Below are 24,833 nucleotides of genomic sequence, written 5' to 3' on the forward strand. Positions count from 1 at the left end.
CCAGGGTGAAGGCCTCGGCTGAGGGGGAAACCGAGGCCCACAGAGGGGAGCGATCTATTCGTTATCCCACAGAAAAACAAACGCTGAATCCGGTCTGGAACCCTGGGTTTCCAAACCATCCTCTGGTTTCTACACCCCGAGAAGTCCAGCGAGGCAGGCAGTTCCCGTAGGAAAGTCCCGACCGCCGGCCTTCTGAGCCCGGCCGGAATCTCCGTGGACTTTGCGCTCGGTTGGGCACTTTGTAAACTTCCCCGGCAGCTCTGCACCGGCGTCGCAAGGCCTTTTGCGAGAGGTGAGAGGGGGAGCACAAGCCCACCCGCGTCCTAGAGACGACTTGAGGCAGAGGAATGGCTGCGGGAGGCGAAGAGCTGGGCGGGAACGCACTGGCCCTTTAAGGGGGGGACGGAGCGCATGCGCGGCGCGGGCTGGAGTCGCGCCGGGTGGGCGGCGGGCGGGCAGGGGACCCAGCCGGCGGCTGCTGGGCCCCCAGGCGGCAGGGGCAGCGGTGGCCGGAGCTTCACCGAGCCGCTGAGCCGCGATCTACGCGTGGATTCAGTTTTTTATGGGCTGCTTTCCGGGGACTAGCGCACCCTGCCCTTGCTGAGGCTTTGTCCCTTGCCTCCAGCTGCAGCCGTGCGTGCGCGAGCCTCTGGGCTTGCTCTCCCGGCCCCGAGGTCCTGTTTCCAGCCCTTGGCCGGGGGCGGGGTGGGGGGTGGCGGTAAGCGAGAGCCCGAGCGAACAGCTGCGCGAGCATCCTTTGCCTGCCTCCGCTGCGCCACCGCCCATGCTGCAGCCAGTCCGGGGCGGCGACCCTGTGGCCGCAGCCCGCCATTCGGTGACCTCAGCCTGGCCCCTACGCGCCGCCCGAGCCTCCCCCGCTGAGCCTCGGGCCCCAGAGCGGGACCTGCGCCCCGCGATGGCTCGGCTGGCGCAGCGCGGCGCCGGATGCCCGCCATCCGCCCGCTGAGACGCGCTGGGTTGGGGACCGGCGGGGCCTTAGCCCTCCCAGCTTCGCCTCCCCGCCGCGCCCTTCCCCATTCTGGGGGCTCCTCTCCTGTTTCCCGGGGCCGAGGGGACAGGGGGCTGAGACAAAGCCCACTTTGTGCGGGGAGTTGGCTGCGGGCGTGGAATGTGCGCGTCGGCGCGCGCCCCGCCAGCTGCGAGTCTACGCTCCCCGACTCATCCCTTTGGAGAAATCGCGCTCCCTCGCCGCCCTTCGGCCCGGGGGTCCGGGCTCCGAGCTGACGCGGCCTGGAGTCGCCTCGGTCCCCGACCCTGGAGCGCACAGGTGTGAGCGTACGATATTTTGTAGAGGAATTTGTTTCTGTCCAAAACTGGGAGCTGGGACGCCCAGTCGGCGTGGGCATTCGTGCCTTGACCCTTTCTTGGCCGCTGGTCTGAGCCGCCTGGCCTCAGTTTCCCTCCGACTTTTCTCCTCTGCCAGCCGAGACTGCTGTCCGTTATTGTTCTCGCTGTCAAATGGGAGAGCGTGGTGAAAGCTGCCAAGTTGGGGTGTATTCTTTATATCCCGTTTTTCAAAAAGAATAAGGCCTGTAAGTCTGACCCGGGACTACCAACCCCTTCTGCCCCGCACTTCACTGATTTTTTTTATCCCCCCATCAAATAGTATTTTATTGTACAGGAGCCACGCCCTGGTTTCTTAAAGGCGCCTTGCGCTCTGTTTGGCCATGTGTTATCTCTGCAGCTGGTGTGTGGGAGGCCTCCTGTGAGCCACTTTTTTTTTTTTTTTTTTTTTTTTTTCTGCCTCCTGATACACACTCCCACGCCGTTAAGGATTTGGGAATGCCAGGAGGGAAGAAGGTGATCGGGGGCAGCAGTGGTGCTGTCCCCACTGCCACTGCTGCCCCCTCTGGGGTCAGGCGTTTGGAGACCAGCGAAGGGGCCTCAGCCCAGAGAGATGATGAGCCAGAGGAAGAAGGGGAAGAGGACCTGCGAGATGGAGGCATCCCCTTCTTTGTCAATCGGGGTGGACTCCCTGTGGACGAGGCCACTTGGGAAAGGATGTGGAAGCATGTGGCCAAGATCCACCCTGATGGGGAGAAGGTGGCTCAGCGGATCCGTGGGGCCACGGACCTGCCCAAGGTGAGGTGTGTGTGTGTGTGTGTGTGTGTTGGGGGGTTATCTAAGATTTTAATAACATTGAGGCTTCAATAACAAAGTCACACTTCCCTAGGAGGGTGTGGTAAGATGTTAAAAATTCAGACAGGTGGAGCCTGTCCAAGAACTTTCTCTCAGTTGCCATTGAGGTTGTTCTTGTTTCCAGGCAGCCCTCCTCCATCTCTTAAAATGCCCATGTTTTGTGGGCAGAGCAGCAGATTAACTACCAAGTATGCTGACATGGCTTGGCATCTTATTTGCTAAGCCAGAGAACTGTGGGCAGGGAGCAAATGAATGAGTAAGGAGAGTCCAGGGCTTCGGATGTTGAGAAAATAATTTCATGTGTTTTGCCACTCAATTCTCCAGCAGCCTTGTGAATTAAGTGCAGTCTGGGGCCCCAATTTACAGACAAGGAAGTTGAAAACTCAAGTAGGAACTCAGGGTCCCACAACTGGTGATCGGCAGAGCTGGGTCTCACCCCCAGGTCTTCGGGTTCCGGGGCCTCTGCTCGGCAGTACACTGGGTTCAGGGCAATTACAAGAGAGCCTTTGGAGAGGAGCAGAGTTCAGGTTTTCTGTGCATGATTGGAACTCCTCCATGACGGCTGTCCTCATTTGTGTCTCCGGGAAGGCTGAAGCTGTCTCGTTCATCTTTGTCTTTCCAAGGCCTCCTGTGTGCCTGGCACAGAACAGGCCCCTGTAAGTGTTTGCTGAATGAAAGAGTACTTGAGTCTTTCTGTGCACTATGGTGCTATGTGGAAAAACATGCCTTTTTTTTTTTTTCTTTTTTCTTCAACATTATGGCTGAAGCATAAGATTAAGGAAGCACTCTCTCAAATGTAAAGTCTTGATCCCCCCAAAGAAAAGCCAATCAGACAGAGGTCAGAGCCTCATGCTTAGTCCTGTCTGCTCAGGTGAGAAGGAGGGGCCCAGGGAGAGTGGTGGTTAACAGTAGCCTGTTTTGTTTTTAACCAAGTTATTGGTAGAATCACCAGATTCTGTCTTCTGGGACAAGCTGAATTCAGAAGTTGAAAGTTGAGCAACTGCCTAATTTTTCTAGGGGAAATCAGATGTGGTTTGACTTTGAATGGCTACATAATCGCCTTCCAGACTCATTTAGAATTGAGCTAATTCCCTGTGGTTGGACTTTATTTTCAATAATATATTCTTAAAATGAACACTGTGGTGCACATTCCAAAACATACATTTGAGGTCTATCTCTGATTATTTCCTTGGGATAATTTCCTGGAAAAGGAAATAGGACATCAAAAGATACGAACATTGGTTCAGATTGCCCGCTTAGTTACATGACCTCAAGCAGGCCCCTTCCCTCTGTTAGAATCACAGTTTTCTCATTTGTAAGGTGGGGTTGATTGTAGTGAAGATTAAAGTAGAGAATATATACTAAAGCCTCAAACCGGTTCTGGTCACTGTATGTTCACCACCTCTGTTCAGTTCCTCCATCTGAAGCGGAGGCTGAATCTCACTCAATGTATGTTTCAGCGAAGCCAGAACCACATGCTTCTGCCACGTGAGCACGTCGGTAATTGGCAGATGGCTCTCCGACCATCCTGCTGGTGTCTACATCGGGCTATGGGAGAGTGTGAATGGTTCCCTGCAAAACTATCACTACTTTGGGGAACTAAAAAAAAAAAAAAAAGAAATCCATAAGGTCATTAGCAACTGGTCTTGTAATGTCATCTTGTCGTCTTCAGCCTTCTTGTGTAGGAAAGTCACCACTGAAAGAATGAAGCTATTGTCTCGGGGTGTTGTGACTGGCAGGAGTGTGGTAGTCCCCAAGGAATTTTGTGAGAGGGTTGGGAAAGTTGAAACTTCCCCTCGTCAAACCACAGAAAAAGCGTGCCAGAGAGAGAACCTGCACAGGTCTGTGTGGGCTTCCTCCTCTGCCTCGGTCCAGAGTAGGAAGGAGCCACAGCATCTGGGCGGAGTCAGGGACTCCGGGAGGCATCAGTGGATCCCAGAGTGCCAGCAGTGTAGACCCAACGCTGGGCCGGCCCCTCCCTGAGTGGCCACGCCCTTGGAGCTGGCACAGGGGTCACACTGTGGTGGGACCGAGACTTTGGGGATGGCATGATGTTTTCAAAGACCACCTGAGCCAAAATTTAAAATTGGGAGATTTCACATCAAGATCCAGATTTTTACATCTTTTCAGAAATTGAGAGGATATGGGAACAGAGAGTCTCTGATCCTGCATGGCAGCTGGAGCAGAGGGGTGGGTTCCTTCCCCAGGTCCCTACCACTCACTCGCAGCCTGCCTTCCCTGTTTATGTTAGCTGTGTGGCCCCTGCACGTGGCCCAGCCTGGGGCCCCTGGACCACCTCCCCCAAGCCTCCTTTTTGTTCTAGACTGAGATGAAGTCTACCAAGCGGAATGTCTTGCTAGAACTCAAGACTCTAGGGGATTCCTGGAGCAAGGGTAACCCTTGGCCTTGGTAGCAGAGGAGGGATTATCCCTGACTTGATCTGGGCCATATCACTCAGGCCCCTGTACTCCACTTGACCTCACCTCCCCAGCAGTGATGGAGCATTTCTTGGCTCCTGGTTTGGGGTGGGGGTGGGGGCAAATCCAGGCCGAGGTCCTCCAGTGGGCCTGGGATGTACAGAATCCTGCTTGTTAGTGTGGAGTGAAGGAGCATGTGCTTGTGTGAACATTGCAAAGTGTCGGCGTTGCCTGCAGTGGTTAGTTAACCTGGGTTAACAGGAGGCTCTGAGTCGGCTGGACAGCTCCCTCTGGCTCAGCCTCAGTGGCCGTGGCCTTCAAGGCCCTGTGTGTGAATCCCAGGTCTTTTTTAACTCTTTCGGAGCCATTTAGTTCTCACAGAGCTGCCAGTTCCTGGGCCCTTGTCTGGATGGCGGGTAATGACCCCACAGGTACCACCCCGACCCTGGGCTGGGGCTGGCTCCTGCCAGCTTGGGCGAAGGACTCTTGGACAGTAGCCCCCTCCTTGTTTGGAGTGTCTCAGAGAGAGCGTACTTAGAGGCTCTACCCAAGCTTCTGGAAGTCACTAGATGCCCTCACAGTCACTAGATGACCTGTCTGGGACCCTCCACCTGAAAAAGTCAGCTGCTGTGCTGTTTGTAGTACCTTGAGCAGTAATTCCTCTCCTACCCCATAGCCTTGACATGGGGTGGCTGGCCCTCAGAGAGTTCTAGAGCCTGACTGGCAGGGTGGTCAGACAGGAAAAAGGAGAGCCCCTAATCCGGGGCTTTTACCCCCCAGCTGATTGTAAGTGGTGGCCCCAGTCTGGGCAGCGGGGGGGTGGGGTGAAAGGGGAAGTGGCTTCCTCCAGAGAGAGATGCTTGGGACTGCCCGGCCAGGAAGGAGGGGACCAGCATGGAGGGAGAGGAAGTTCGTGCCCTGCCCTTCCTTAGCTGTGCAGATGGAGACACTCAGCAGTTGAGAAGGAGGGCTGGGCAGAGGCCTGGGGTGAAGAGGGTGGGATTCCCCTGGGTGGGACCCCCCCCCTCCAGGTCACCCCCGCTCCGGGTGGGACCAACCCCATGTGACAAGCCTGAGGCCACCTCATAGCTGGCAGTGCTGGGAGCCAAGGGGGAACCCCAGAGGGATGGGCCTTGGCCCTGGAAATCTGGCTCTTCTACCCAGTGGAGTCTGCTCTGTATCCTGAGAGCACCCAGCTGATGCTTCCCGTGGCTTCCGAGGCTTCAGTGATGTATAGCCAAACTGCCAGCCTTTGGGCTCCCCGTGGCCAGAGAGGTGGCCTGAGGGCACACATCTAGCAGTGGCCTCTTTCCTGGCAACTGCTTGGTTGCGAGGGACAGCTCTGGGGGTCCAAGGCTCCTAACCAGACTCCCAGCATCCAGGAAGCCCAGGCCTGGCGGTTCCCAGCCCTCGGGAAGCACCTGCCCATCACCCCACTTCCCCTTCCTGGGCCGGGCTCTGCAAAGTCTCTTCTGTTGAGGAGAGCTGTCCAGCTCCCTCGTTACCTGTTATAGGTGTGGCGCTGGCAGGACAGGGAGGTGTTGAAGGGGAACCAGGGCTCCTTTGCCTCCGTGAAACCCCTCCAAAGTGGCTAGTCCATGGCAAGTACACCCACAGCAAGACCTGTCCCAAACCATGTCCCCCGACACTTACTCCTGGATGGTTGAGATTGAAGCTGGAAGGCCTGGTCAATGTGCTGTGATGTGGGGTGGAGTGGGGTGACGCCACCTGCCCAGGGTGTGTTCACCCCACACACCGGCTCCCCCAGCCCCGGGCAGGGCCACCTGATAAACCCATTTTGATCCAGCACTTGAACCAGAGTTCAAGTGAATCCCAAACCCAAATGAACTCAACTTGTTAAGCCTTGACATTGATGGACTTTAAAATTCAAAACGGTCGGTGAGTCAACCCATGTTTTCCTAAAATTATTAAATAAGTATAAAATTGGAGCATCAACATAAGCTCCAAATTGGCAATGCTGTCAAGTGCCAGGAGGGAGAGGAGTAGCCGCGGTGGGAGCCTGACAAGAGCCTCTGGAAGGGGTTGCCGAGGAGAGGGGCTCAGCATAGAAGGGAAGGGGGGCCCGCCACAGGATATGGCTTCTCTGGGGGCTGGTCTGGGTGTGGATGGGCTGGAAGCTCCAGGGTGAGCCTCCCTCTTGTGACCAGAGCTCTTCTCCTTCCCCAGATTCCCATACCGAGTGTGCCTACGTTCCAGCCCTCTACGCCTGTCCCCGAGCGTCTGGAAGCCGTGCAGCGCTACATCAGGGAGCTGCAGTATCCTTCCTGGACGGGGTCATGGCCACCATCTGGCTGGCAGTCTGGTCTAAAGTGGGGCTTGTTTTCAGGCAGGGCTGGAGAGGGCTCCGCAGAGCAGCCTCACTCCACAGCCCCAGGGGCACCATTCACCTGGCATCTCTGCGCCCCGGGATTGGATAAGCACAGCCCGTGTCCACCCGGGGCATCAGAGGGATTTTGTCTGATGGCTGCCAAATCCACTGTGGCCTCTCTGCCACCCATTTCCTCCTTCTGATGGGGTAAACACCTCCTGAGCCACCTGCGGGTGGAAGCCTACTCTAGGTCCACCAGCCCAGATCTCTGCTGGCTGTGCAGCCTCAGCAGAGGGAGAGAGAAGAAGCTCCCTTGGGGCTGTTTTTACACAAAACAAAAAATTGGTTCCATTGTGTCTCAACGGAAATGAATCTGACTGGCATCCATGATCTAGTCAGGATCCCTGGCCTTGCTCAGTGGGTTAAGGATCTGGCATTGCCGCGAGCTGTGGTGTAGGTCGCAGTTGCAACTCAGATCCAGTATTTCTGTGGCTGTGGCATAGGCCAGCAGCTGCAGCTCCAATTCAACCCCTAGGCTGGGAACCTCCACAGGCCTCAGGTTCGGCCCGAAAGACAAAAAAAAAAATACTGGTTTAAGGGGGTGAGTGTTGGGGGGGGGCAGGTACATAGAAATAAAAAGAGATTTTATGCTCCAGGAGGTACAACTTCTACATCCTGGAAAGTCTTCCCAGTTCTTCACCTTTCTCTTCCCTGGCAGGAGGCCAGTCACCCAAAATGGAAAGAGCCTCAGGGACTCCCCTGAGCCTGGGATGCTCCCCCCACCCCCTGCCCTGTCCCTGTGCTGGGCCCCTCCGCCCCCTGCGCCCTGCCTGGTACTCTGTGACCTGGGCTCTCCCTGACCCTCTGTGCTGGAGCTGCAGTCGGAGGTGGCAGGACCAGGCATGGGTCCTGAGCAGGAGAAAAGCCAGGCTAGTAACCAAAAATCAGATCTAGCCCTTCCGTTGCGAGGGGGCAGGGGAGTCGTGGTGCAGAGAGGAGGACAGTTGGCTTGGGAGCAGCACCCAGCAATGCCACCACCCTGGAATCCCAGCCCAGCCTTCTTTTGGTTTGCGCTGCTTCTCACTGGTTGGAACACAACGTGTTGCAGAGAGCTGTCCACGGCTCAGCCTCTTTCCAGCCCTGGTTGGCCTGGCTGCCTGCCCCACGGCTCCCTTCCTAGGAGACCAAGGGCTGGAGCAGAGAGAGAAGGATGGAGGGGGGCCCTGAGGGGGATGGAGAAGCAGCGTCCTCCTTTGTCCTGGGGGGGATGGAGAAGTGCCCCCTCCTCTCCCCTCTGTCCATCGGGTCTTGAACTTCCTCCCAGGTAGTGCCTCGTGGAAGCGTTCTTTGGGAGTCCTTGCCCAGCCTGCTCCCCCAGGAGTGCTGGACCCCAAGGGTCCAGATGGGGCAGGGGGACACACATCTTCCAGATCTAGCCAGGAAGCCCTTAACCAGACCCACAGGTACAATCACACGGGGACACAGTTCTTTGAAATTAAGAAGAGCAGACCTCTGACAGGGTAAGTGTCCGAAGCACTCGGTCCCTCTGCACCAAGGTGACAGTGTCCAGCCAGGTTGGAGCCCCTTGGGAGCCTGTGGGTGGAAGCCTCTGAGGCAGGCAGGGGCTCTTCCCAGGGGAGGCTGCCAGCAGGGCAGGTACCACTGTGGGACCCTCTTTAGGGTGTCATAAAGAGGGAACTCTGACCAGGAGTTCCCTGGCAGTCTAGTGGTTAGGATTCAGTGCTTGCACCACTGTGGCCCTGGTTCTGTCTCTGGTTTGGGAACTGAGATCCCTCATTGCCACTGCAAACCAAAAAAAAAAAAAAAAAAGATAAGGGAACTCTGGCCAAGATGGGCAGTCGGGGCTCCATTGAGGAAGAGGAAACCCAACATCCAGGCTGAGCCGGGAAGGTGATGACAGCCCCCAGCTTGCCTTGGTGATGACAGAGGGCAAATCCAGGTAGATGTCTGTGTGTGAGCCTCATCTTTTCCTGTTTAAAAGAGGAGCAACTAGCAGGAGTGAGCCCTCCTCCTTCTCTCCTTTCCCTGGAGCCACCTGAGCCCCTCCCCACATCAGGGACTTGTGCGTCCCCCTAGTTGCTTTACTGGACTCTCTTGTGGTCATTTAATACAAGGCCCAGTGTCTGAGCAACAGGGACCCCCACCGGGGAGAACAGTGCATCTCTCACTTCCCATTCTACCCCCCAGTGTAGACCCCTGGCTGGATTCGCCCTGAGGGCAGAGCCGAGTGGGGAGTGAATGCCACAGCGGGGTCTGGGGGCTCAGCTCAAAGCCATCTAGAGGCTTAAAACCTTGTACTTTTTAAATTAACGTGAATTCTACATCCTGCTCCACCTATAACCCGTCCATGTTCATTTTCTTGGGAAAAGCGCTTTCAATGGTTTATTAGCTAAATTAGCTAATGGCCCATCTCCCAGGTGGAATGCAGCCTCCCTAACCCCAAAGCTCTGCCCTTGTCCTGTGGCTGCTGTGTGTGTGTGCGCAGGTTGGGTGGGGGGGAAGAAGTTGGAGGGCAGCTCCAGCTTCATGGGGTGGAGGAGTCTGGCACCTCCTGCGAAAGCCTGAGACATGGCTGCATTCCCAGGCCCAGGGTACAGGCATTTGGTAAGGAGGGAGGAATCAGGCTTCAGGAGTAGGCGCTCTTAAAATGGCCTGAATTCCAAGTTCAAGAGCAGGCCAGAGGAGTCACTGGGCAGCTAACTGCCTGCGAACCAATGTCCAGGCCCCAGGCAGCTGGCCATCTGCGGGGGAGCATTACAATCAATTACAAGCTCTTTGCAGAAGTCATAGTTGGGTCAGGGGTGTCCACTGTACTCCATAAGGGACAGGATCAATGCCAAGGCCCCAGCATCCTTGGCGTGCTTTCCCGGTTATCTTCACAGAAGGCCCCCAGCCCAGGGGCTGTCAAAAGTCTGCTACCACTGCATGCCCCCCATTCATTCTCCAGAGGTCTTTGGAGCAGGAGCCTGAGAGAAGGGGGGCGGGGCCTCTTTCCTTCTCCAGCGGTCTCCCCTCCCACCCCCTTAGGCTCAGAAAGGATGTGGAGGGGAGGGTGGGGGGGTGCTAGGCCTGAGCTGAAGGGAGGGGAGTCTGTCCATCTAGCATTTCTAGTTGCCTCCTGATAACTCCTCCGCCGGACTGATGACTCTGCCCTCCTTCCCCCAGGCTGATGGACCTGGCCAAGGAAATGACCAAAGAGGCTCTGCCAATCAAATGCCTGGAAGCTGTGATCCTGGGAATGTATCCTTACTCTAAGAGGCCTGGGAGAGGGCAGACCACGTGCTCAGCCCCTCTGGGCTCACTTCCTCCCCTGGAAGGGGTGGGCTGCATGTGCTCCAGGGCCCTCCCAGCTCTCTCTCCCAGCAGTCTGGAACTTGGCCCCAAAGTGGAAGAGCATTGGGGGGTGGGGGTGGGGGGTTGGTTTGTCCCACACCTCCGTTGTTAACCTCCAAGGCTTACTGGGCAGCTTTTTTGAGTCATGTGGATGCAGTGACCCCGTTCTCTGAACCCCAGGTCAGGGCACAGTGTCTCTGACCGTTGTGCTATTTCCAAGAACCAGAGAGTCTAGGAAGCAGATTGGATGTCCAGATGCTGGCATTTCCAGGACATGTTGACCTGAGGAGATGATGGATGGGATCTTTGATACAAGACTCTGCCTTTAAAAAACAACAACAAAAGGCAAACAGAGTTTCTCAGCCACTCCCACTCAAAGGGCAGAACTGGGACATACAGCTGGGTCAGTGGAGCAGCTTGTGGTGGGACAGACAAGCCTGGAGCCTCTTTGGTCATTTCCCCCTAATATCCCCAGTCGGAGCAAGGTAGGGAGACTGGTGTTATGGCTGGTTCTCTCTTGTGAGGGGTCCCTGCCTGAGCCCTATACTTTTTTGCTTTGTCATAGAAAACTTTAACCTGGTACCAACATAGATTAATATAATGACCCCACGTGACCCTCACTCAGTTTTAGTAATTCAAGGCCGACTCCATTCATCTCTGCCCACTCCTTGCGTTCCCCCTTTCCAGTGGTACCTCCCAAGGCTTTGAAGTATTGTGCCTCCCACCCCTGGGCAGGCTCCTGGCTCTGTGCAGGGCAGGGCAGGGCAGGGTGGCAGGGGCCCAATGGCACAGGGAGGACACTGCTCCCTGGGACAGTCGGGAGGCAAAGACTATGGTAAAAGGTGAGGAGGACTGCGTTCTGCGGGGGACACTCCCCCTACCCCCAGACGTCCAGCCTTAAATCATACAAAGAGACTACAGGGGCGCCCCCCCAGCCCCCCTCCCTGAGGGGTCCCCAGAGCTAACCCCACTGTGGCAGTCCTTTGCTGACAAAGAGTCCCATAAGCACCGCCTCTGTCCAGAGGGTTCTTTGCTGGGATGAGCGTGCGGCCAGCCCAAGGACTGCCAGCGCCTCTGCACACCCCCACCCCATGTTCACTTCTCCTTTGGGGGACACAGGTCAAGATTGAGGTTCCCACCCCATTGTAGGAGGGAGACTGCACACTTACCCCCAATTCCCTGCCAGAGCACACAGAGAAGCTGGCCCAACAGGACCCCGTGGTCCCTGAACCCTTCCAGGGGTTACCTGCTGGCTCATGGGCAGGAAGAAAACAGGAACAGCCCCCATCTGGGCAGGTCCCCTCCCTGCTGTCCCCGCAGAACCACCACAGTTCCCTCAGTCACTGCGCACGTGGAGGCGCTGTATTGAATTCGTGCCCAGGCCTCATCCTCACTTCACTCCAAGCCTGCGTCTTGCTCATCTGTGTCCCCCGTCACTTGCTTGCAAAGAGTCGGGCTCAGTAAGCATCGCAGTGTCTGACCACAGACGTCAGGGTCAGGCCATCCTGGACCTGAATCCTAGCTCCGCTATGTACTCGCTGTGTGATTCCAAGAAAGTTCCTTCCGTCTCTGTGCCTCGGAGTCCTCCTCTGCAGAAGGGGACAGTGGCAATCCCATCCCACAAGTTTTCTAAGAACAGCTGAATGAGTGGGTGCACGTAGGATTAGATGCAGTGCCTAAGGGTGTCCAGGCCAAGCTTTTATCCCATTCATCTCATTCCACTCACCTGTTCAAGAAGAGGTTTTTGGGGTTTTTTTGTTTGTTTGTTTTCTGAGTACCTGCTGCGTGCCCACCTCTGTGCTGGGCCCCAGTCTTACAGCAAAGAACATGACAACAAGGTCCCTGTTCTCAGAAGTTTCCGTTCTTGCTGGGGAGACCAAAAAAATAAGCAAGTAAACCAAGAAATAGGAGAAATAATTACAGATTGGGGTGAGTGTGCCATGGGAGAAATTAGTGGAGCCAAAGAACATGCTTTAGAAACGGAGATCAGCCTGACGGCTAAGTCTGAGGCCTGAGGAGGAGCTGGTGGGGGTGTGGGGAGCCAGAGGGAAGAGCTGGTGCAGAAGGTTCTCCGTGCAAAGCAGCTGAACCGAGAGGCTGAGCAAGTGGGCTGAGCCGGTTGAGAAGCTGGAGGGAGCAGCTGGGCCCGGCTGTCAGCCTCCTAGGCTGTGGGAGCGAGCTTGGTTTTATTTGAAGAACAATGGGCAGTATATCTGTGCACGCGGGGTGGTGAGAGAAAGAACAGGATTGTCTGTCCCTCTGTGACCAAGTGCATGTGGGCAAGAACGTCAGAGGACGTGTGAGAGGCAAGGTGGGGTGAGCGGGGCTGTGTGTGAGGATGGGAGGTGGGCGCAGGGCCTCTGGTCGCTCCTTCCACCCAGGACTGCCCAAGGCCCTGCAGTTTGGAGCGCCGGTTGAGCCCACTCTTAGCTGCTATCATTTGGTGGGCCCTGCTTGACAGCCTAGCAGCAGCCAGTTGTCTGTCACCAAGAGCCCTGACCCATAGAGATGGAGTTTATTGAGCACCTACTGCATGCAACTCAGAGGACAGGAGGTGGAGATGAGCAAGCCCTGTTGCCTGCGCTCAGGAGCGGGGTCCAGGGCCCCGGCCGCAGCCTCTCCTGGGTGGCGGCTGCCTCCTCCCGCCCCTGCGCACTGGCCCTTGGGCCTCTCCGCGGCCTTTTCCTTAGCTGGGGGCCGTGGCCAGTTACCTCACCAACAGCATGCCCACCCTGGAACGCTTCCCCATCAGCTTCAAGACCTACTTCTCAGGGAACTACTTCCGCCACATCGTGCTGGGGGTGAACTTCGGGGGCCGCTACGGGGCGCTGGGCATGAGCCGGCGCGAGGACCTGATGTACAAGCCGCCGGCCTTCCGCACGCTCAGCGAGCTCGTGCTGGACTACGAGGCCGCCTACAGCCGCTGCTGGCACGTGCTGAAGAAGGTGAAGCTGGGCCAGTGCGTGTCCCACGACCCGCACAGCGTGGAGCAGATCGAGTGGAAGCACTCGGTCCTGGATGTGGAGAAGCTGGGCCGCGAGGACCTCCGCAAGGAGCTGGAGCGGCACGCCCGCGATATGCGGCTCAAGGTCCGTGCGTGCCGCCCTGCTCGCCAGCGGCCAGGCCCTTGGCAGTGATGGAAGGGCTGCGGCTTTCTAGGGAGTCAATCTTCCAGGAAAGCCCCCTTCCTCCTCCTCTTCCCCCACCCTCCCCGCCAGCAGAGGGGGTGCAAGGATCAGGGGAGGTGAGGGTGGGACGTTTCCGGGCTTTGCTCAGAGGTCGTCGTGGAGACACCCCTTTGGGTGGGCGGGCCAGGGGGCTCTGGAAGGGGGAGCTGGATGTGGGCACAAGGCAGGTCTTGGACACGTGGAGAAGGGCAGGGGTGCCACAGTCCAGGTGGAGGGGACTGTGAGTAAAGACTGGCGGGAAATCGTGGCCTGAGTGGAGGGAATGGGAGTGCCTGGCGGGAAGCAGCTTCCATCACCCCTGTGTATCCTGCCTCTTGACCCCCAGGCCTCAGAAAGGACTAGGAGGAAGCCAGAAAAAGGAAGAAGGCCAGACTGTGGGGAGGCAAGGGGGGCACGGTCCTTCTTCCTCTTTCCCACCCCCACTGAGCCCACTCTTAGCTGCTATCATTTGGGTCATGGAAGGGGTGGGGCTGCTGAGGCATTTGCCCCCAGAGCCTGACAGTGAGCAAGATCTTGGCCTCTCCCTGGGTCCCCAGGGACCCACGGGCCCCTCCCCACTGCTCAGCCACTGCAGCCCTGTGCTCTGACCCTCCGGACAGCCGGGGCCACAGCCAGGACTGCGGTGTTTTCACATCCTCATCTGCTCGCCAGGACCCTGAGGGCAGCGGTGGGCAGCCTCAGAGACAGGGCAGAGCATGGCTTGAGGCTTCCTGGAGTAAGTCTTGTTTCTTCCTCCCACCAAGATTGGCAAAGGGGCCGGCCCTCCCTCCCCCACCAAGGACCGGAAGAAGGATGTATCCTCCCCTCAGCGGGGCCAGTCCAGCCCCCACCGCAGGAACAGCCGCAGCGAAAGGCGGTGAGGGATGGGGCTCGCCTGGGGGGGACAGAAAAAGCTCTTCTTTCCCTCTCATCTTCTGGATCCCTCTGCTTTTACCCTCCACTCTTCTCATTCTAGTGCGCCTTCCCTGGAGGGAGGGGACTTGGGCTTGTGTCTTACACTTCCCTGGCAGCAATACAATTCCATCTCCCCAGAGGAAACATCACTGGCCCACTGGTTACCCTGTGCGGGGCCCTGGTGCCAAGCAGGAGACCCACAGGGACCGAAAGCCAGTGGTAGGATGGGCACTACCAAAGGGAGGGTGTGAGGGGTGGGGCCCTGGAAGATGGTGAGTTTTTTCCAGGAATATCATCAGGAAAGGTTTAGCAGCAGATGGCAGCTGGTGGATGGCTCTGAACATAACTTACTCCCTGTGAGTTTGTGGGTTTTGCCTCTCTGGTTGGCAGAAACATCCCATCCGTATCCCAGGCTGCCTCTTTGGATTTGTCTCCTACATGTCTGTCTGGCTCTTGCTTTAAATATCATTGTTCTGGAGGCACCTCTCTGGAATAGGGGCACAAGCAGACCTCTAGTATCTCGCATCCTCCACCTTGCCCTAGGAGGCTTTCATCGAGGACAGATTCCCCACACGGAGATGCGCGCATGAGCTATTAACTACTTAACTGCAGCCAGAGTTGCTGAGCAGAGTGAAGGGCCATAGCCTGTAAGAGTGCAGGGGCCACACTCATGACAGCAGGGCAGTTCGGGGGTTGCAGAAACACGCTTCCACAGAGACCATACTGTTGCATTTAGGACACTTTGGAGAATGGGAAGGGGGCGGGGAGGGGCAGCCACGACTTGCTCCCTCTGCTGCCACCTCCCTGATAGTGGGACACTCACCCCTTTCCTCCCTGTTCTCTCCTCCCTGCAGGCCTTCCGGTGAGAAGAAGCCTTCGGAGCCCAAAGCCATGCCAGACCTCAATGGGTACCAGATCCGGGTGTGAGGCAGGTGGCAGCACCCCAGCCTCACCCACTTCTAGGGGCCAGGATCCACCTGCCAGAACCAGCCTCACCCCTGGGGAACGTGGGGCTGACTATGGGGTGGCACGAGGGGCAGCAGGAAGAGCTCGTCCCAGCTCAGCCACCCAAGCTGCTGCCCCTGCAGCTGGGCCAAGCCCCCTAACTTTGGACCAAGAAGCAGTTAAGGGTTCAAGTTTGAGTTTTTAACTCAACAGCTGAAATTTAAGGTATTTGGAAAAAACTTAAAACTAATGGATCTGCCAGGGGCTGGAAGGCCAGTGCTTATAAGATCTGAGTGCCGCAGGGCTGGGTAGGGAGGGGTTGCTGGCTCTGCTGGTACCCCTGTCCCTGAGGTCTCTCTGGGATTTGGGTCCATCCTGTCTACGGGAGACCTCCCAGCCCTGCCAGGCCTGTGGCGGGACAGGGGGGGAAGGATGGAGGTGTTTCTCCAGTCCTGCCTGTCCTGGCAGAATCTTGACCCAGGGAAAGGAAAGCAGGGTAGGAACCATCCCGGGAAAGGTCCATGTGGCCCATATCAGGCACGTGGCACAGGCCACATCTGCCCCAAGAGCCAGAGAGCGTGACCCAGGAGGGCCCTTCTGCCCTTGCAGCCTCACGGACAGTGCTGTGTGGGCTGACACTGCCTAGTGGCAGGGCCCGTGCTGGGGTGGGCTGTATGACAGCCCTGGAGACAACCACTCCGGGGCGAGGCAGGGGGGAGAGTTCCTGGGCCTGTACCTGGTCTTCCTACTCAGCCCAGCTCTGCCTCTTGCTGAAGCAGGGCCTCCTTGTAGAGGGGCTGGGCTTTGCTGAGAGCCCAGAGGTACACTGGGCTCAGCATGACTGTGGGGGTTGAACAGACCTAGGGGGTCCAGGAACCATGGCTGGGGATGGGGTGGGACTGTCCCCCTGGTAGGTAGTCCCCAGGGGTGGGCACTGCTGCTCCCCCTTCCTGCTGCCTTAGCCCTTGCTGGAGAAACGACAACCAGACCAGGATCCCTGTGTCCCAGGCCCACCTCCCCTTGTGTAGCATCCCAGGGCTGGATGGCCCGCGGGTGATCAGGCCTGTTACATGTGGTGGCTCATCAGGGAGGAACCTGAACAGCTCGAAGGTGCACAGCCTACCTGGCGGGCAAGTGAGAGGTGGTAGAGAGAGGCTGGCGGGGTTGGGGGAAGGTTCTGGAGGCTCAAGCCACAAAGCAGCGTAGGTCAGGAGGGCAGTGTGGCCACCAAGGAGAGACACAGCGTAAGAACTGGGGAGGTGTACGTGAGAGAGAATGTGGGGGAGAGTTTAGAAGATCAGGCTGCCTTGAGGAATGGCGAGTTCCCTATTGCTGGAGGTATTCAAGCGAAGACTAGATGGCTACTTGTCAGGAAGCTATAGAGAGGATGCAGGTTATGGAAGGATAGCTGTTTGAGATGGCCACTGTGGTTTCTTCATGCTGAGAGGCTATGATTCAGCCGGGGCAGCTGTCCGTAGGGATGCAGAGGGGGTGGGGTTGAGGGGGCTGGAAAAGGGAGGATGAGAACCAGAGGCATAAACTCAGATGCCTCCAGGACCAGGCAGGTGATTGAAAGGAGAGCTGCAGGGCTGGGTGGGGATAGTGGCAAACTAAAGACATACCCCATTAAAACACCCACTGCCGCTGCCGCTCAGCTGTTCTCAGAGTACAGGGTCTGCATTACCAGCTTGTCTGATTTCTTTTCAAAGGTCAGAACTCTGAATTTTTACATGAAATGTGCTGATCTTTAAATGTTGGCAATCCATTCAGAAAATGGGAAAGATTGACAGTGTGTAATCTTGGAAGTCAAGGGCGCTTATGCTCGGGAGAAGTCCACTGAGACACGTGGAGGTGGAAGGTTCTAGGCTTCCTGGAGCAGGCTGGGCCAGGGCAGAGGCCTCACTGCTGACGCTGCTCCCAGAGTGGGCAGCTGCCCCTAGCTCATCCCCTCTCTCCCTGCAGACCAGAGCCCCGCCAGGCACTCCCGGAGGTTGCTCTGTCACCAGAGGGGGTGGAGTGGAAGAGAAAGAGTGCAGTTCTCAGCCGGCCAGGGAGATGCACGGTGCCGCGAAGCAAAGGAAGGGAGACAGGATGCGTTTACCGATGCGAGTCCCTGTCAAGAGGCCCCAGGGCTCGCAGCTCTTCAAACCAGCAGCTCTTGGCCCAGAGCCAGGCCTAGCAGGGACGCCAGCTAGTCATTCCCTTGGGTTTCTCATAGGTCACTGGGCCCTAGGGAGATGCCTAACCTGCCCCCTGGGCTACACCCCAGCCAGACCATTCTGAGGGCCGTCATGACCCTTAACTCACCATCCCATCCATCCCAGTTTTCAGGGAAAGGGGTGGTGGGTCCCCACATTCGCCTGAGGCAGAGATGGATCCCTTTGGGAGGCATGAGACTGAAAACGAGACCTTTTGTGGGTCTGGATGTGGGTGCCTCGTGCAGGCTCCTCACCAGCAGACCCCAGATGCCCCTGTGGACCACAAGACTTGAGGGTGAGATGCGAGAGGGAGCTGGGGTCGGGGAGACGTGGGGAAGCTGCTCTTGGTACCAGTGCCCAGCAGGACACTGTGACCTACAGGCTCTTTCCTGAGCGGTCTGGGGAGAAGGAAGCAGAATGAGCCCCAACCCCTACCGCTGTCCCCCGGGGGGGGACCCGCCACCTCCAGCTGATGACTCCCTAGAACTCCTCCTTCCTAGCTGAGACCTCCGGCCTGTGGACACCCACAGGGTACAGCGGTGCTTTTTAATTTATTTTTAACTCTTTCACATATGTAGCAAGCCCTCCTCCCCTTCTGGGCATGTTTACACAGGCTCTGCTCCCCGGGGCTGGCCTGGCTGCAGATTCCGGGGAGGCAGAGGCAGGGACTTTGGGGCCTTAGTCACCATCCTCAGTATCACCTCATCTCACTTCCTGTGAGGGACTGGGCCTGGCTGCTCCTGACTCAGGACTGCCTTCCAGCACGCAGAGTGGGCTCCTCTGCCCCGGGGGGGCAGGGGCTGCTGGCTGAGGAGGGGGAAAGGGGAGGGGACAAAGCTGCTGGATGAAGGTGGGTCAGCATGGGGGTGACTGCTCCCCAAAGCCTTGCTCTGTGCTGACTGCCAGGTCAGAGCACTGGGAAACTGCGTTTCGAGCCTTCCCGCCTGCCTGCTGGCCGGTCCTCTCCCTCATGTGGCTTCAGCACAGTCCCATTCCCCTCGCCCATGCCACCAGCCACCCCACCCTTCCTGGACATGGCCATGCGGGGAGAGCAGCATCCCCAGCCCCTGGGCTGTGACGATGAAGCCTCAGGCTGGGGTTCTGAGGAGCAGAAAGAGCCCAGAGGTTGGCCATGGCTGGTTTCTGGCCTTCTCTGTCATCTCACGCCACCCTCCCACCAGCCCTTCCAGCTTGGACCTGACTTTGGGCCCTGAGACGAGGTCTAATTCTGGCCAGTAGCATGTCCAGAGGCCTGTGCGCCTGCATCTCCTGTCTGGGTTGTCTTGGGCTCAGCTGCAGCAGCATCCTCAGGCCCACCGGCTGGTCTCAGAGCATGGGTGGCAGCTGGACCCAGGATATTGAGCGCATTCTTTGTGCCGGAGGCTGGCTGTGTTGAAGTCCCCACTCCCCCATTCACTGAGAAACCAAGAAACCAGTGTGGAGGGTAGGGCGGTCCTCTGGAGGAGCGTGGGGTGGGGGGCCAGGCGGGGCCGCTGTGGTGCTTGCTGCAAGTCCGCCACTATTGACCCCCCCACCCCAGCCCATCTGGGTACTCCAGAGTCCCAAGTTCCCCTTTTTCTTCAAGTCTGGTGAGAAGAATTTGGGCGCACTTGGCCTGGGCGCCTGGTGGTAGACACCCTGCCCTTAGGCTCTGTGTCCAGCTGCCCTGTTGTCCTGGACCTGATTCCTCCTCTTGTCATATCAGTATTGCCCCCTCCCTCTTACTTTTACACGTGGTCTCATTCCTGCTCTCACTCTTTCCTTGAAATGAATAAAGTCTCCCCAGCTCGGCTGTGTGGGCTGCGCGGAAACCACAGCTTGTGAACCTTGTCTCCTTCCCTCCTTACCCACCAGTGTCTGCCTCGGCAGCTCGGGAAGAACCTGCTGACCAGGGTGGTGGGGGAGCTCCAGACGAGCCAACAGAATACCCTGAGCCCTACAGTCAAGATCAAACTTCGGGGTCCCAGCTCATCACCCTCAGCCTGCTGATGCCACTGAGGTCTAGCAGCCCGGGGTCTGTTAATCCTCATCGGGGAGAATTCCTGTGGCTGCAAATGAAGCCCTTCTCCCTCACCAGCCAGCTCAGCCCCCAGAGGCCCAGGCTGCGTGCGGGGCCCTGCTCTTCCTGTCCTTGTCCCCAGCAGTCCATCAGGAGCAGACTGGAGGCGGGCTGTCCTCCTGGAAGACAGGCCATTTCAGGAAACGACAGCAACAGGGATCTGAGGCCCCGTCTCATCAGAGTCACCAGTGCAGAATCTATGGTGGTTAAAGCCACAGCTTTGGCCAACAGCCCTGGCTCCTCTTGTGACCTCTCCTTCCTCTGGCCCTGGACCTCTTCCTGTGCTTTAAGGCAAGTCCAAACAGTTGAGCGACGTGCACAGAAGTATCTTCTAGACCCCACAGCCTTTTTCACCTTTAACCCTTCCTCCCCACTTCTCTGCCCTCTTTTCATTCAGCTTGAGAGTAAAATTTAGATATAAAAGGAAAGAGCATGATTTCTTATTTCTTACCCCAGCCAGTCCCCGTAAAATCCCAACTGGAAGTGTAGTTTAGCACAGCAAGCTTCCCACAGTGTGGTGGTGAGGCATGGCTACCGGGAAGAAAAGAGGTGGTCCACTGGAGCCCATGAATGTTTTGGACTGTACCCTGTTAAAAAGAGGCAGTTAAGCTACTTAAGCTTCATTTACATCCACTTAATCCCAAAAAAGAGCCTTTCAATAAAGGTGACCAGAGTTGATACCTTTATACACACCTTTATACAAAGGAAATTCACTCACTCAAGTCCAGCTAAAGTACCAAGCTTCAGCGAGATGAGCTCATCCAGGGCTGGGCCCCGGGACCGCTCTCGAACAAACGAGGGCTGAGTATGTGCTCGGGTGAGTCTGTCATGAGTCAACCAGGTTCACCATGGACAGTGCCGCCCACTTTCTTAGAATTGACATGGGGTAGGTGCCATCGTGGACTCCCAAGAGGACCAGAACCCAACTTACTGGGGGCATCATCACCTTTCCTTCTGCTCCTTTTCTTTCAAGCTTACGGCATGTGCCTGATTTAGGCACGTGACTAATGGGGGTTGAAGCTTTGGATGCAGGTGGCACTTCTCAGAGGCTTGGACATGAAGAGGTTGAAACTCTGCACCCACATCTGCCAGAATGTGACATCCTGTCCACGACTGTGGAGGGCAGTGGGGACAGGAAATGCTGGTCATACCAAAGACCAAGCCCAGACACAGGCTGCCCGGTACCCTTTATTGTGTTTGCCAAGGTGGGTGAGGGGCCCATTGAGGCCTGGCAGGTGGTGGGGGTGGCCGCCCACATGGACGTGTGCACCCCCTCCAGCCCCCAGGCAGAAAGGATTCAGACATGGGAAAGACAAAGCCTCCAAGAATGTTAGGGGTGGAGACCCCCTGTCTCTCCGCAGCTGCATGAGGCCTCTGGCCCATGGGCCCAGGCAGGGGCCAGGGATGGGGCAGAAGGCGGAGTTTCCTTCCAGGTACCTGAAGGTCACATTCTCCTAACCCAGGCCAGATGGACAGGCCAGCAGGCTCTCCTCTGACTGGCCCTTGCCAGAGACAGTCTTGTTTTGCCCACTTGGTGGGGAGAGGCAATGGGAGGTATGGGCCAGGACGAGTGTGGGAGCTAGGACGGCAGGGCAGCCGCGCTTTCTCTGGGGGAATAGAAGAGGGGCCCCTCCTGCTCCTGGAAGAAGAGAAGCCATCAAAAACCAATCCCCTAGTTAGCAGCTACACCAAGGCAAGAACTGGAGAGTCAAAACAGTTTAAAAATAAGCCCACAGCAGCCTGGTTGGTTGGTTCCCTTCTCCCAGGTCCAGCCCCGTGTATCTGCCTTACAGAACAACCAGTCACTCCTACTCCCAGAAAAGGCTGTTTCTGAGGAGCTTGGGTGACAAGAAAAAAAGCAAAGGAGAGTCTCAGTTTAGCTCTTTGGGATCTCTGCTTCCTCAGATGGAAAGGTAAGACAGGCACACCTGAGCTGCCACTTTGTAGAGCTACCACTTGGTAGAGCTACTATCTGCTGATTGTGGATGTGGAAGCACTCTGAAAACTTCAAGTGCCAGGCAGGAGGCTGTGTGACTCAGGCCACCGGGGGAAACCCTCCAGGCTGGGAAAGGGGTCTCTGGGGACACACCTCAAAGCTTGGAAGCTATAAAAGAGTTCCAAGCCCCCAGGGCCCAGTGTCCAGGCTGGCTGGAGAGGACTACCCACCCTCAATTCCAGTTGTTACCAGTAATTACCAATTATGTAATTGCCAATAATATTCAGATTCTTAGCATCCCTTGCTTGCCAAAGCCCAAACAGCATGATTTCAGAGCTGAAAATTCCTCACAAGTGGAAAAGACTATGACTTTAATTTCCATTTCCCCAAGATATGAAAAAACACAGGGAGGGGTTCACTTACCCACGGCCACCAAGTGACCGGGCTAAGATGACAAGTGGTATTCCTAAGCCTCGGCTACATTTCTTTCCACTGAATCCCAGCCCAGGTGGTTCAACTGGTACCCCGGTAGCTTTAAATAACCCAGATTCTCAGGCACTGATTCCGAGGTATAGGGCCTGGGACTCTGTCCAGGTGAGAGAGAAAACCACATTTGGTCTCAGGGCCTTTCCCCACAGGGCACAGAGGCTGCTGGACTTGCTGCAGGAGGAGGCTGGAGGAAGAGAGAAGTCCCAGTGGAGTGACTCCTGGGAAGGAGGAGAAACCTTTCCAGCAACAGATGGCCCACAACTCAGCCCTGGCTCCAGAACACAAAGGAGATGACCAGAAATAGACACGCAGCCAGGGGCATCTGCCATGGCGTCATGCCCATGCCGCTGCCAGGGCTTTGGCCAGAAAAACACTTCTCAGCCGTTTTTTTAGCACAGATCCTCCTGAAATGCAGCTCAGCTCTGCTAGGGGGAGGTACAGGTGCAGCAGATGGAATAAGAATGAAAGTAGCTGGAAAAGCTCTTCTCCTCTAGCTCAGTGAGGACGGAGAAGAGAGCTGCACCTAGTGAGAGTCAGGGCAGGAGGCTGCGCTCAGGCCCTGTCCCTCCCAGGCCTCGAGGCATGGGCATCTGCCTGGTTACCAGAGGGGGTGAGGATCCCTTTCTCTGGTCTAGACCAAGGATTTGAGGCCCCACCCCAGGATCAGACTCTTCCTCTCTTCCCACCTCGTTCTCCAGGCCTTCCCCCTTCCATGTCCTTTAGGGTCCTAAGAAAATGACCAACAGTAGGGGGGAAAGGTAAATTTTATTTGGAAAAGAGAGTTCAAATGACCGTTTAAAACCCCCCTTTAATTTCCAAAACAGAAACAAATTAAAAAAAAACATGGAAAAGATCATCTATCAAGCTCCTGCTCTCTCTAGCCATTTTTAAACTGCATTTCCTGGCAGAAGAGAACAGTGATGGGCCCTAGTCCTAGAACCAGTAGGGCACTGTGTCGAGACCATCTCAGGAGATGCCCAGGGAGAGGCAAACAGAGTGGATGGTGAGGTGTGGACAGAGAGGCCCAGGGCTCAGACAGACATGCCCAGTATCCAGGAAACAATGTTTAAAAATATACACGAATAGACGAATTCCCCGGAACCTAGGCACAGAAAGCTTATAACCATGAACACAGCAGCAGAATTCAAGCTGGGTCTTTGGCTCTCCAAAAAAAAAAAAAAAAAAAAAAAAGAGAGAGAGAGAGAGAGAGAGAGAGAGAGGAAAGAAAACATTAACCTCTGGCTAACTGTCCCTAACTCCAGCCTCTCTCAGCTATTCCCTCCAGGGCAGTTCTGGAGGCTGAATGGGCCAACAGCAAGTCAAAGAGTCAAATCTGCAGGGCCAGCAGCATTGGCCAGCAGCTCCTCTGAGTCACGGGAAAGGGGAGGAGGAGCTGGCCCAGAACCAGCCCAGGCCACACCCGGCCATGAAAGATTAAGGCATGCAGGTGACGCATGTGGGCGAGGGAGCCCCCTGAATGGGCCAGGACCCCTGTGCCAGGAGAGGGAGAGGAGAGGCAATGAGCTGCAGAGGCCTTGCCAGCAGGAGCGCATCCTCAAGCACCACCACCTCCAGTTCTTGGGGTAGTTTTGCCCACAGCCACCTTTCTGCTGAGAAGGTTTGGCCTGAGCTAAATACCAGGCTTTTCTAGGGGGAAAGGATGGGAATGGGGGAGGCAGCAAAAAGTACAAAGCAGCAGGCGGGGAGGAAGAGAGAGCTAGAGCTTAGGCGTGTGGAGGGAAGGAACAAGTCCCTGAGGTCTGAAGTCCCAGCTGAGGCAGCCACAGAGCCCACCTGCCCCGTCCATGCTGGGACTCCCGCCCTCGTCCTGTCCTGCAGAGCCTGCTATTCTTTCTCCTCATCCTTAAAGACCTCTGAAGCTCTAACCACCATCCCTGCCCACTGACCCCCACACACAGGGGTTCAACCCTTTGCTCCATGGGGCAGCCTGGGGAAAGGGAGGAGCCCCAGATGAGGCAGGCCAGGCCTGTGGGGAGCCCTGGGCCAGAGGCACGGAGGCTGCTGGGACAGGAGCACACCCCTGAATGCTGCTCCAGGTGGTGGGGCCCACCCGTGCCCAGAGCCCAGATGATGAGGATGCCCTGGTTGGCAGGATGAATGCCTGATGAAACACAGGGGATAAAAGAGAGAAGGGCCCGTGCCACTGCTGCTGCCTGGCAGCACACAGCTACCCAGTCATGCCCTCCGCCTACTCCTAGGCTGATGGCCCCACGGTGGAAAGTGGGCTAGTCTGAGGCAGGCCCAGCCACACAGAGCAGTCCCACCCCAGGACCCCTCTCAGGTGTGTGCATCTGGCAAGAGGGCCAGGCCAGAGGCCTCAGGCAGGGAGAAGGCTGGGTCAGAAGGCACCACCAAGAAATGGCCTGAAAACAAATAACCAATGAGATCAATAGCTCCCGCAACCCTGGTAATTAAAAATCAAGGGGGAGCGCTGGATACATGGAAGGAAGGGGGAACCCCCCCCCCGCCTCTCCCAGGGCCACCAAGTATGTGGCACGGGATTAGGAAGAGGCTGGGGTGGGGCAGGGACCACAGGCCTGGAGACAATCTAACCACAGGGAAAAGGGAACACGGAGGGGGAGGGGAGGGGATCTACGTTTCCAGAAGCATGGGGTATTCCACAGTCTCTGATCCAGTGAGCTCTTCTGGAAGAGAAGCTCTCTTCCCCTGGGAGCCCATCATGGGGCGGTGACTTCCATCCCGAAGCTGGCCAGTAGGCAGAGGTGGTCTGAAGAGCAGAAGGGGTTGGGTAAGCCATTGGCAGCCCAGAGAATCTCTTCAGAGAGGAGGGAGAGACGGCCCAGCAGCTTGAGAGTCCCATCCTGATAGAGCCTGCAATCTGG

At 56.8% G+C, this 24,833-nt stretch overlaps 2 protein-coding genes and 1 long non-coding RNA gene across 4 annotated transcripts in view; 1 reads left to right on the plus strand and 2 right to left on the minus strand.

Moving 5' to 3' along the window:
• LOC106504512 overlaps positions 1-1,600 on the minus strand; it is a 246,233-nt gene extending 244,633 nt beyond the window's left edge. Inside the window, exon 1 of the long non-coding RNA XR_002346019.1 lies at positions 1-1,600. This is a non-coding gene — a long non-coding RNA (uncharacterized LOC106504512).
• VASH1 (vasohibin 1) lies at positions 171-23,160 on the plus strand. The gene is made up of 8 exons (XM_003128659.5): positions 171-292; positions 1,795-2,103; positions 6,765-6,853; positions 8,370-8,426; positions 10,093-10,167; positions 12,968-13,349; positions 14,192-14,304; positions 15,197-23,160. Exons 2-8 carry the CDS (start codon positions 1,804-1,806, stop codon positions 15,267-15,269), a joined length of 1,089 nt encoding a protein of 362 aa, XP_003128707.2. The 5' UTR covers positions 171-292; positions 1,795-1,803; the 3' UTR covers positions 15,270-23,160.
• Positions 18,928-24,833, minus strand: part of ANGEL1 (angel homolog 1) — a 30,041-nt gene continuing 24,135 nt past the window's right edge. The window contains exon 10 of one of the 2 annotated variants that reach the window (XM_021099540.1): positions 18,928-24,829. In XM_021099540.1, the coding sequence (XP_020955199.1) occupies positions 24,669-24,829 (161 nt within the window). In that variant the 3' untranslated portion in view covers positions 18,928-24,668. The remainder of the gene's footprint in view (positions 24,830-24,833) is intronic. The other variant, XM_021099541.1, reaches the window with a different exon arrangement.

This window comes from Sus scrofa, chromosome 7, assembly GCF_000003025.6.
Source record: "Sus scrofa isolate TJ Tabasco breed Duroc chromosome 7, Sscrofa11.1, whole genome shotgun sequence".
In the NCBI taxonomy this organism is placed as follows: Eukaryota; Metazoa; Chordata; class Mammalia; order Artiodactyla; family Suidae; genus Sus; species Sus scrofa.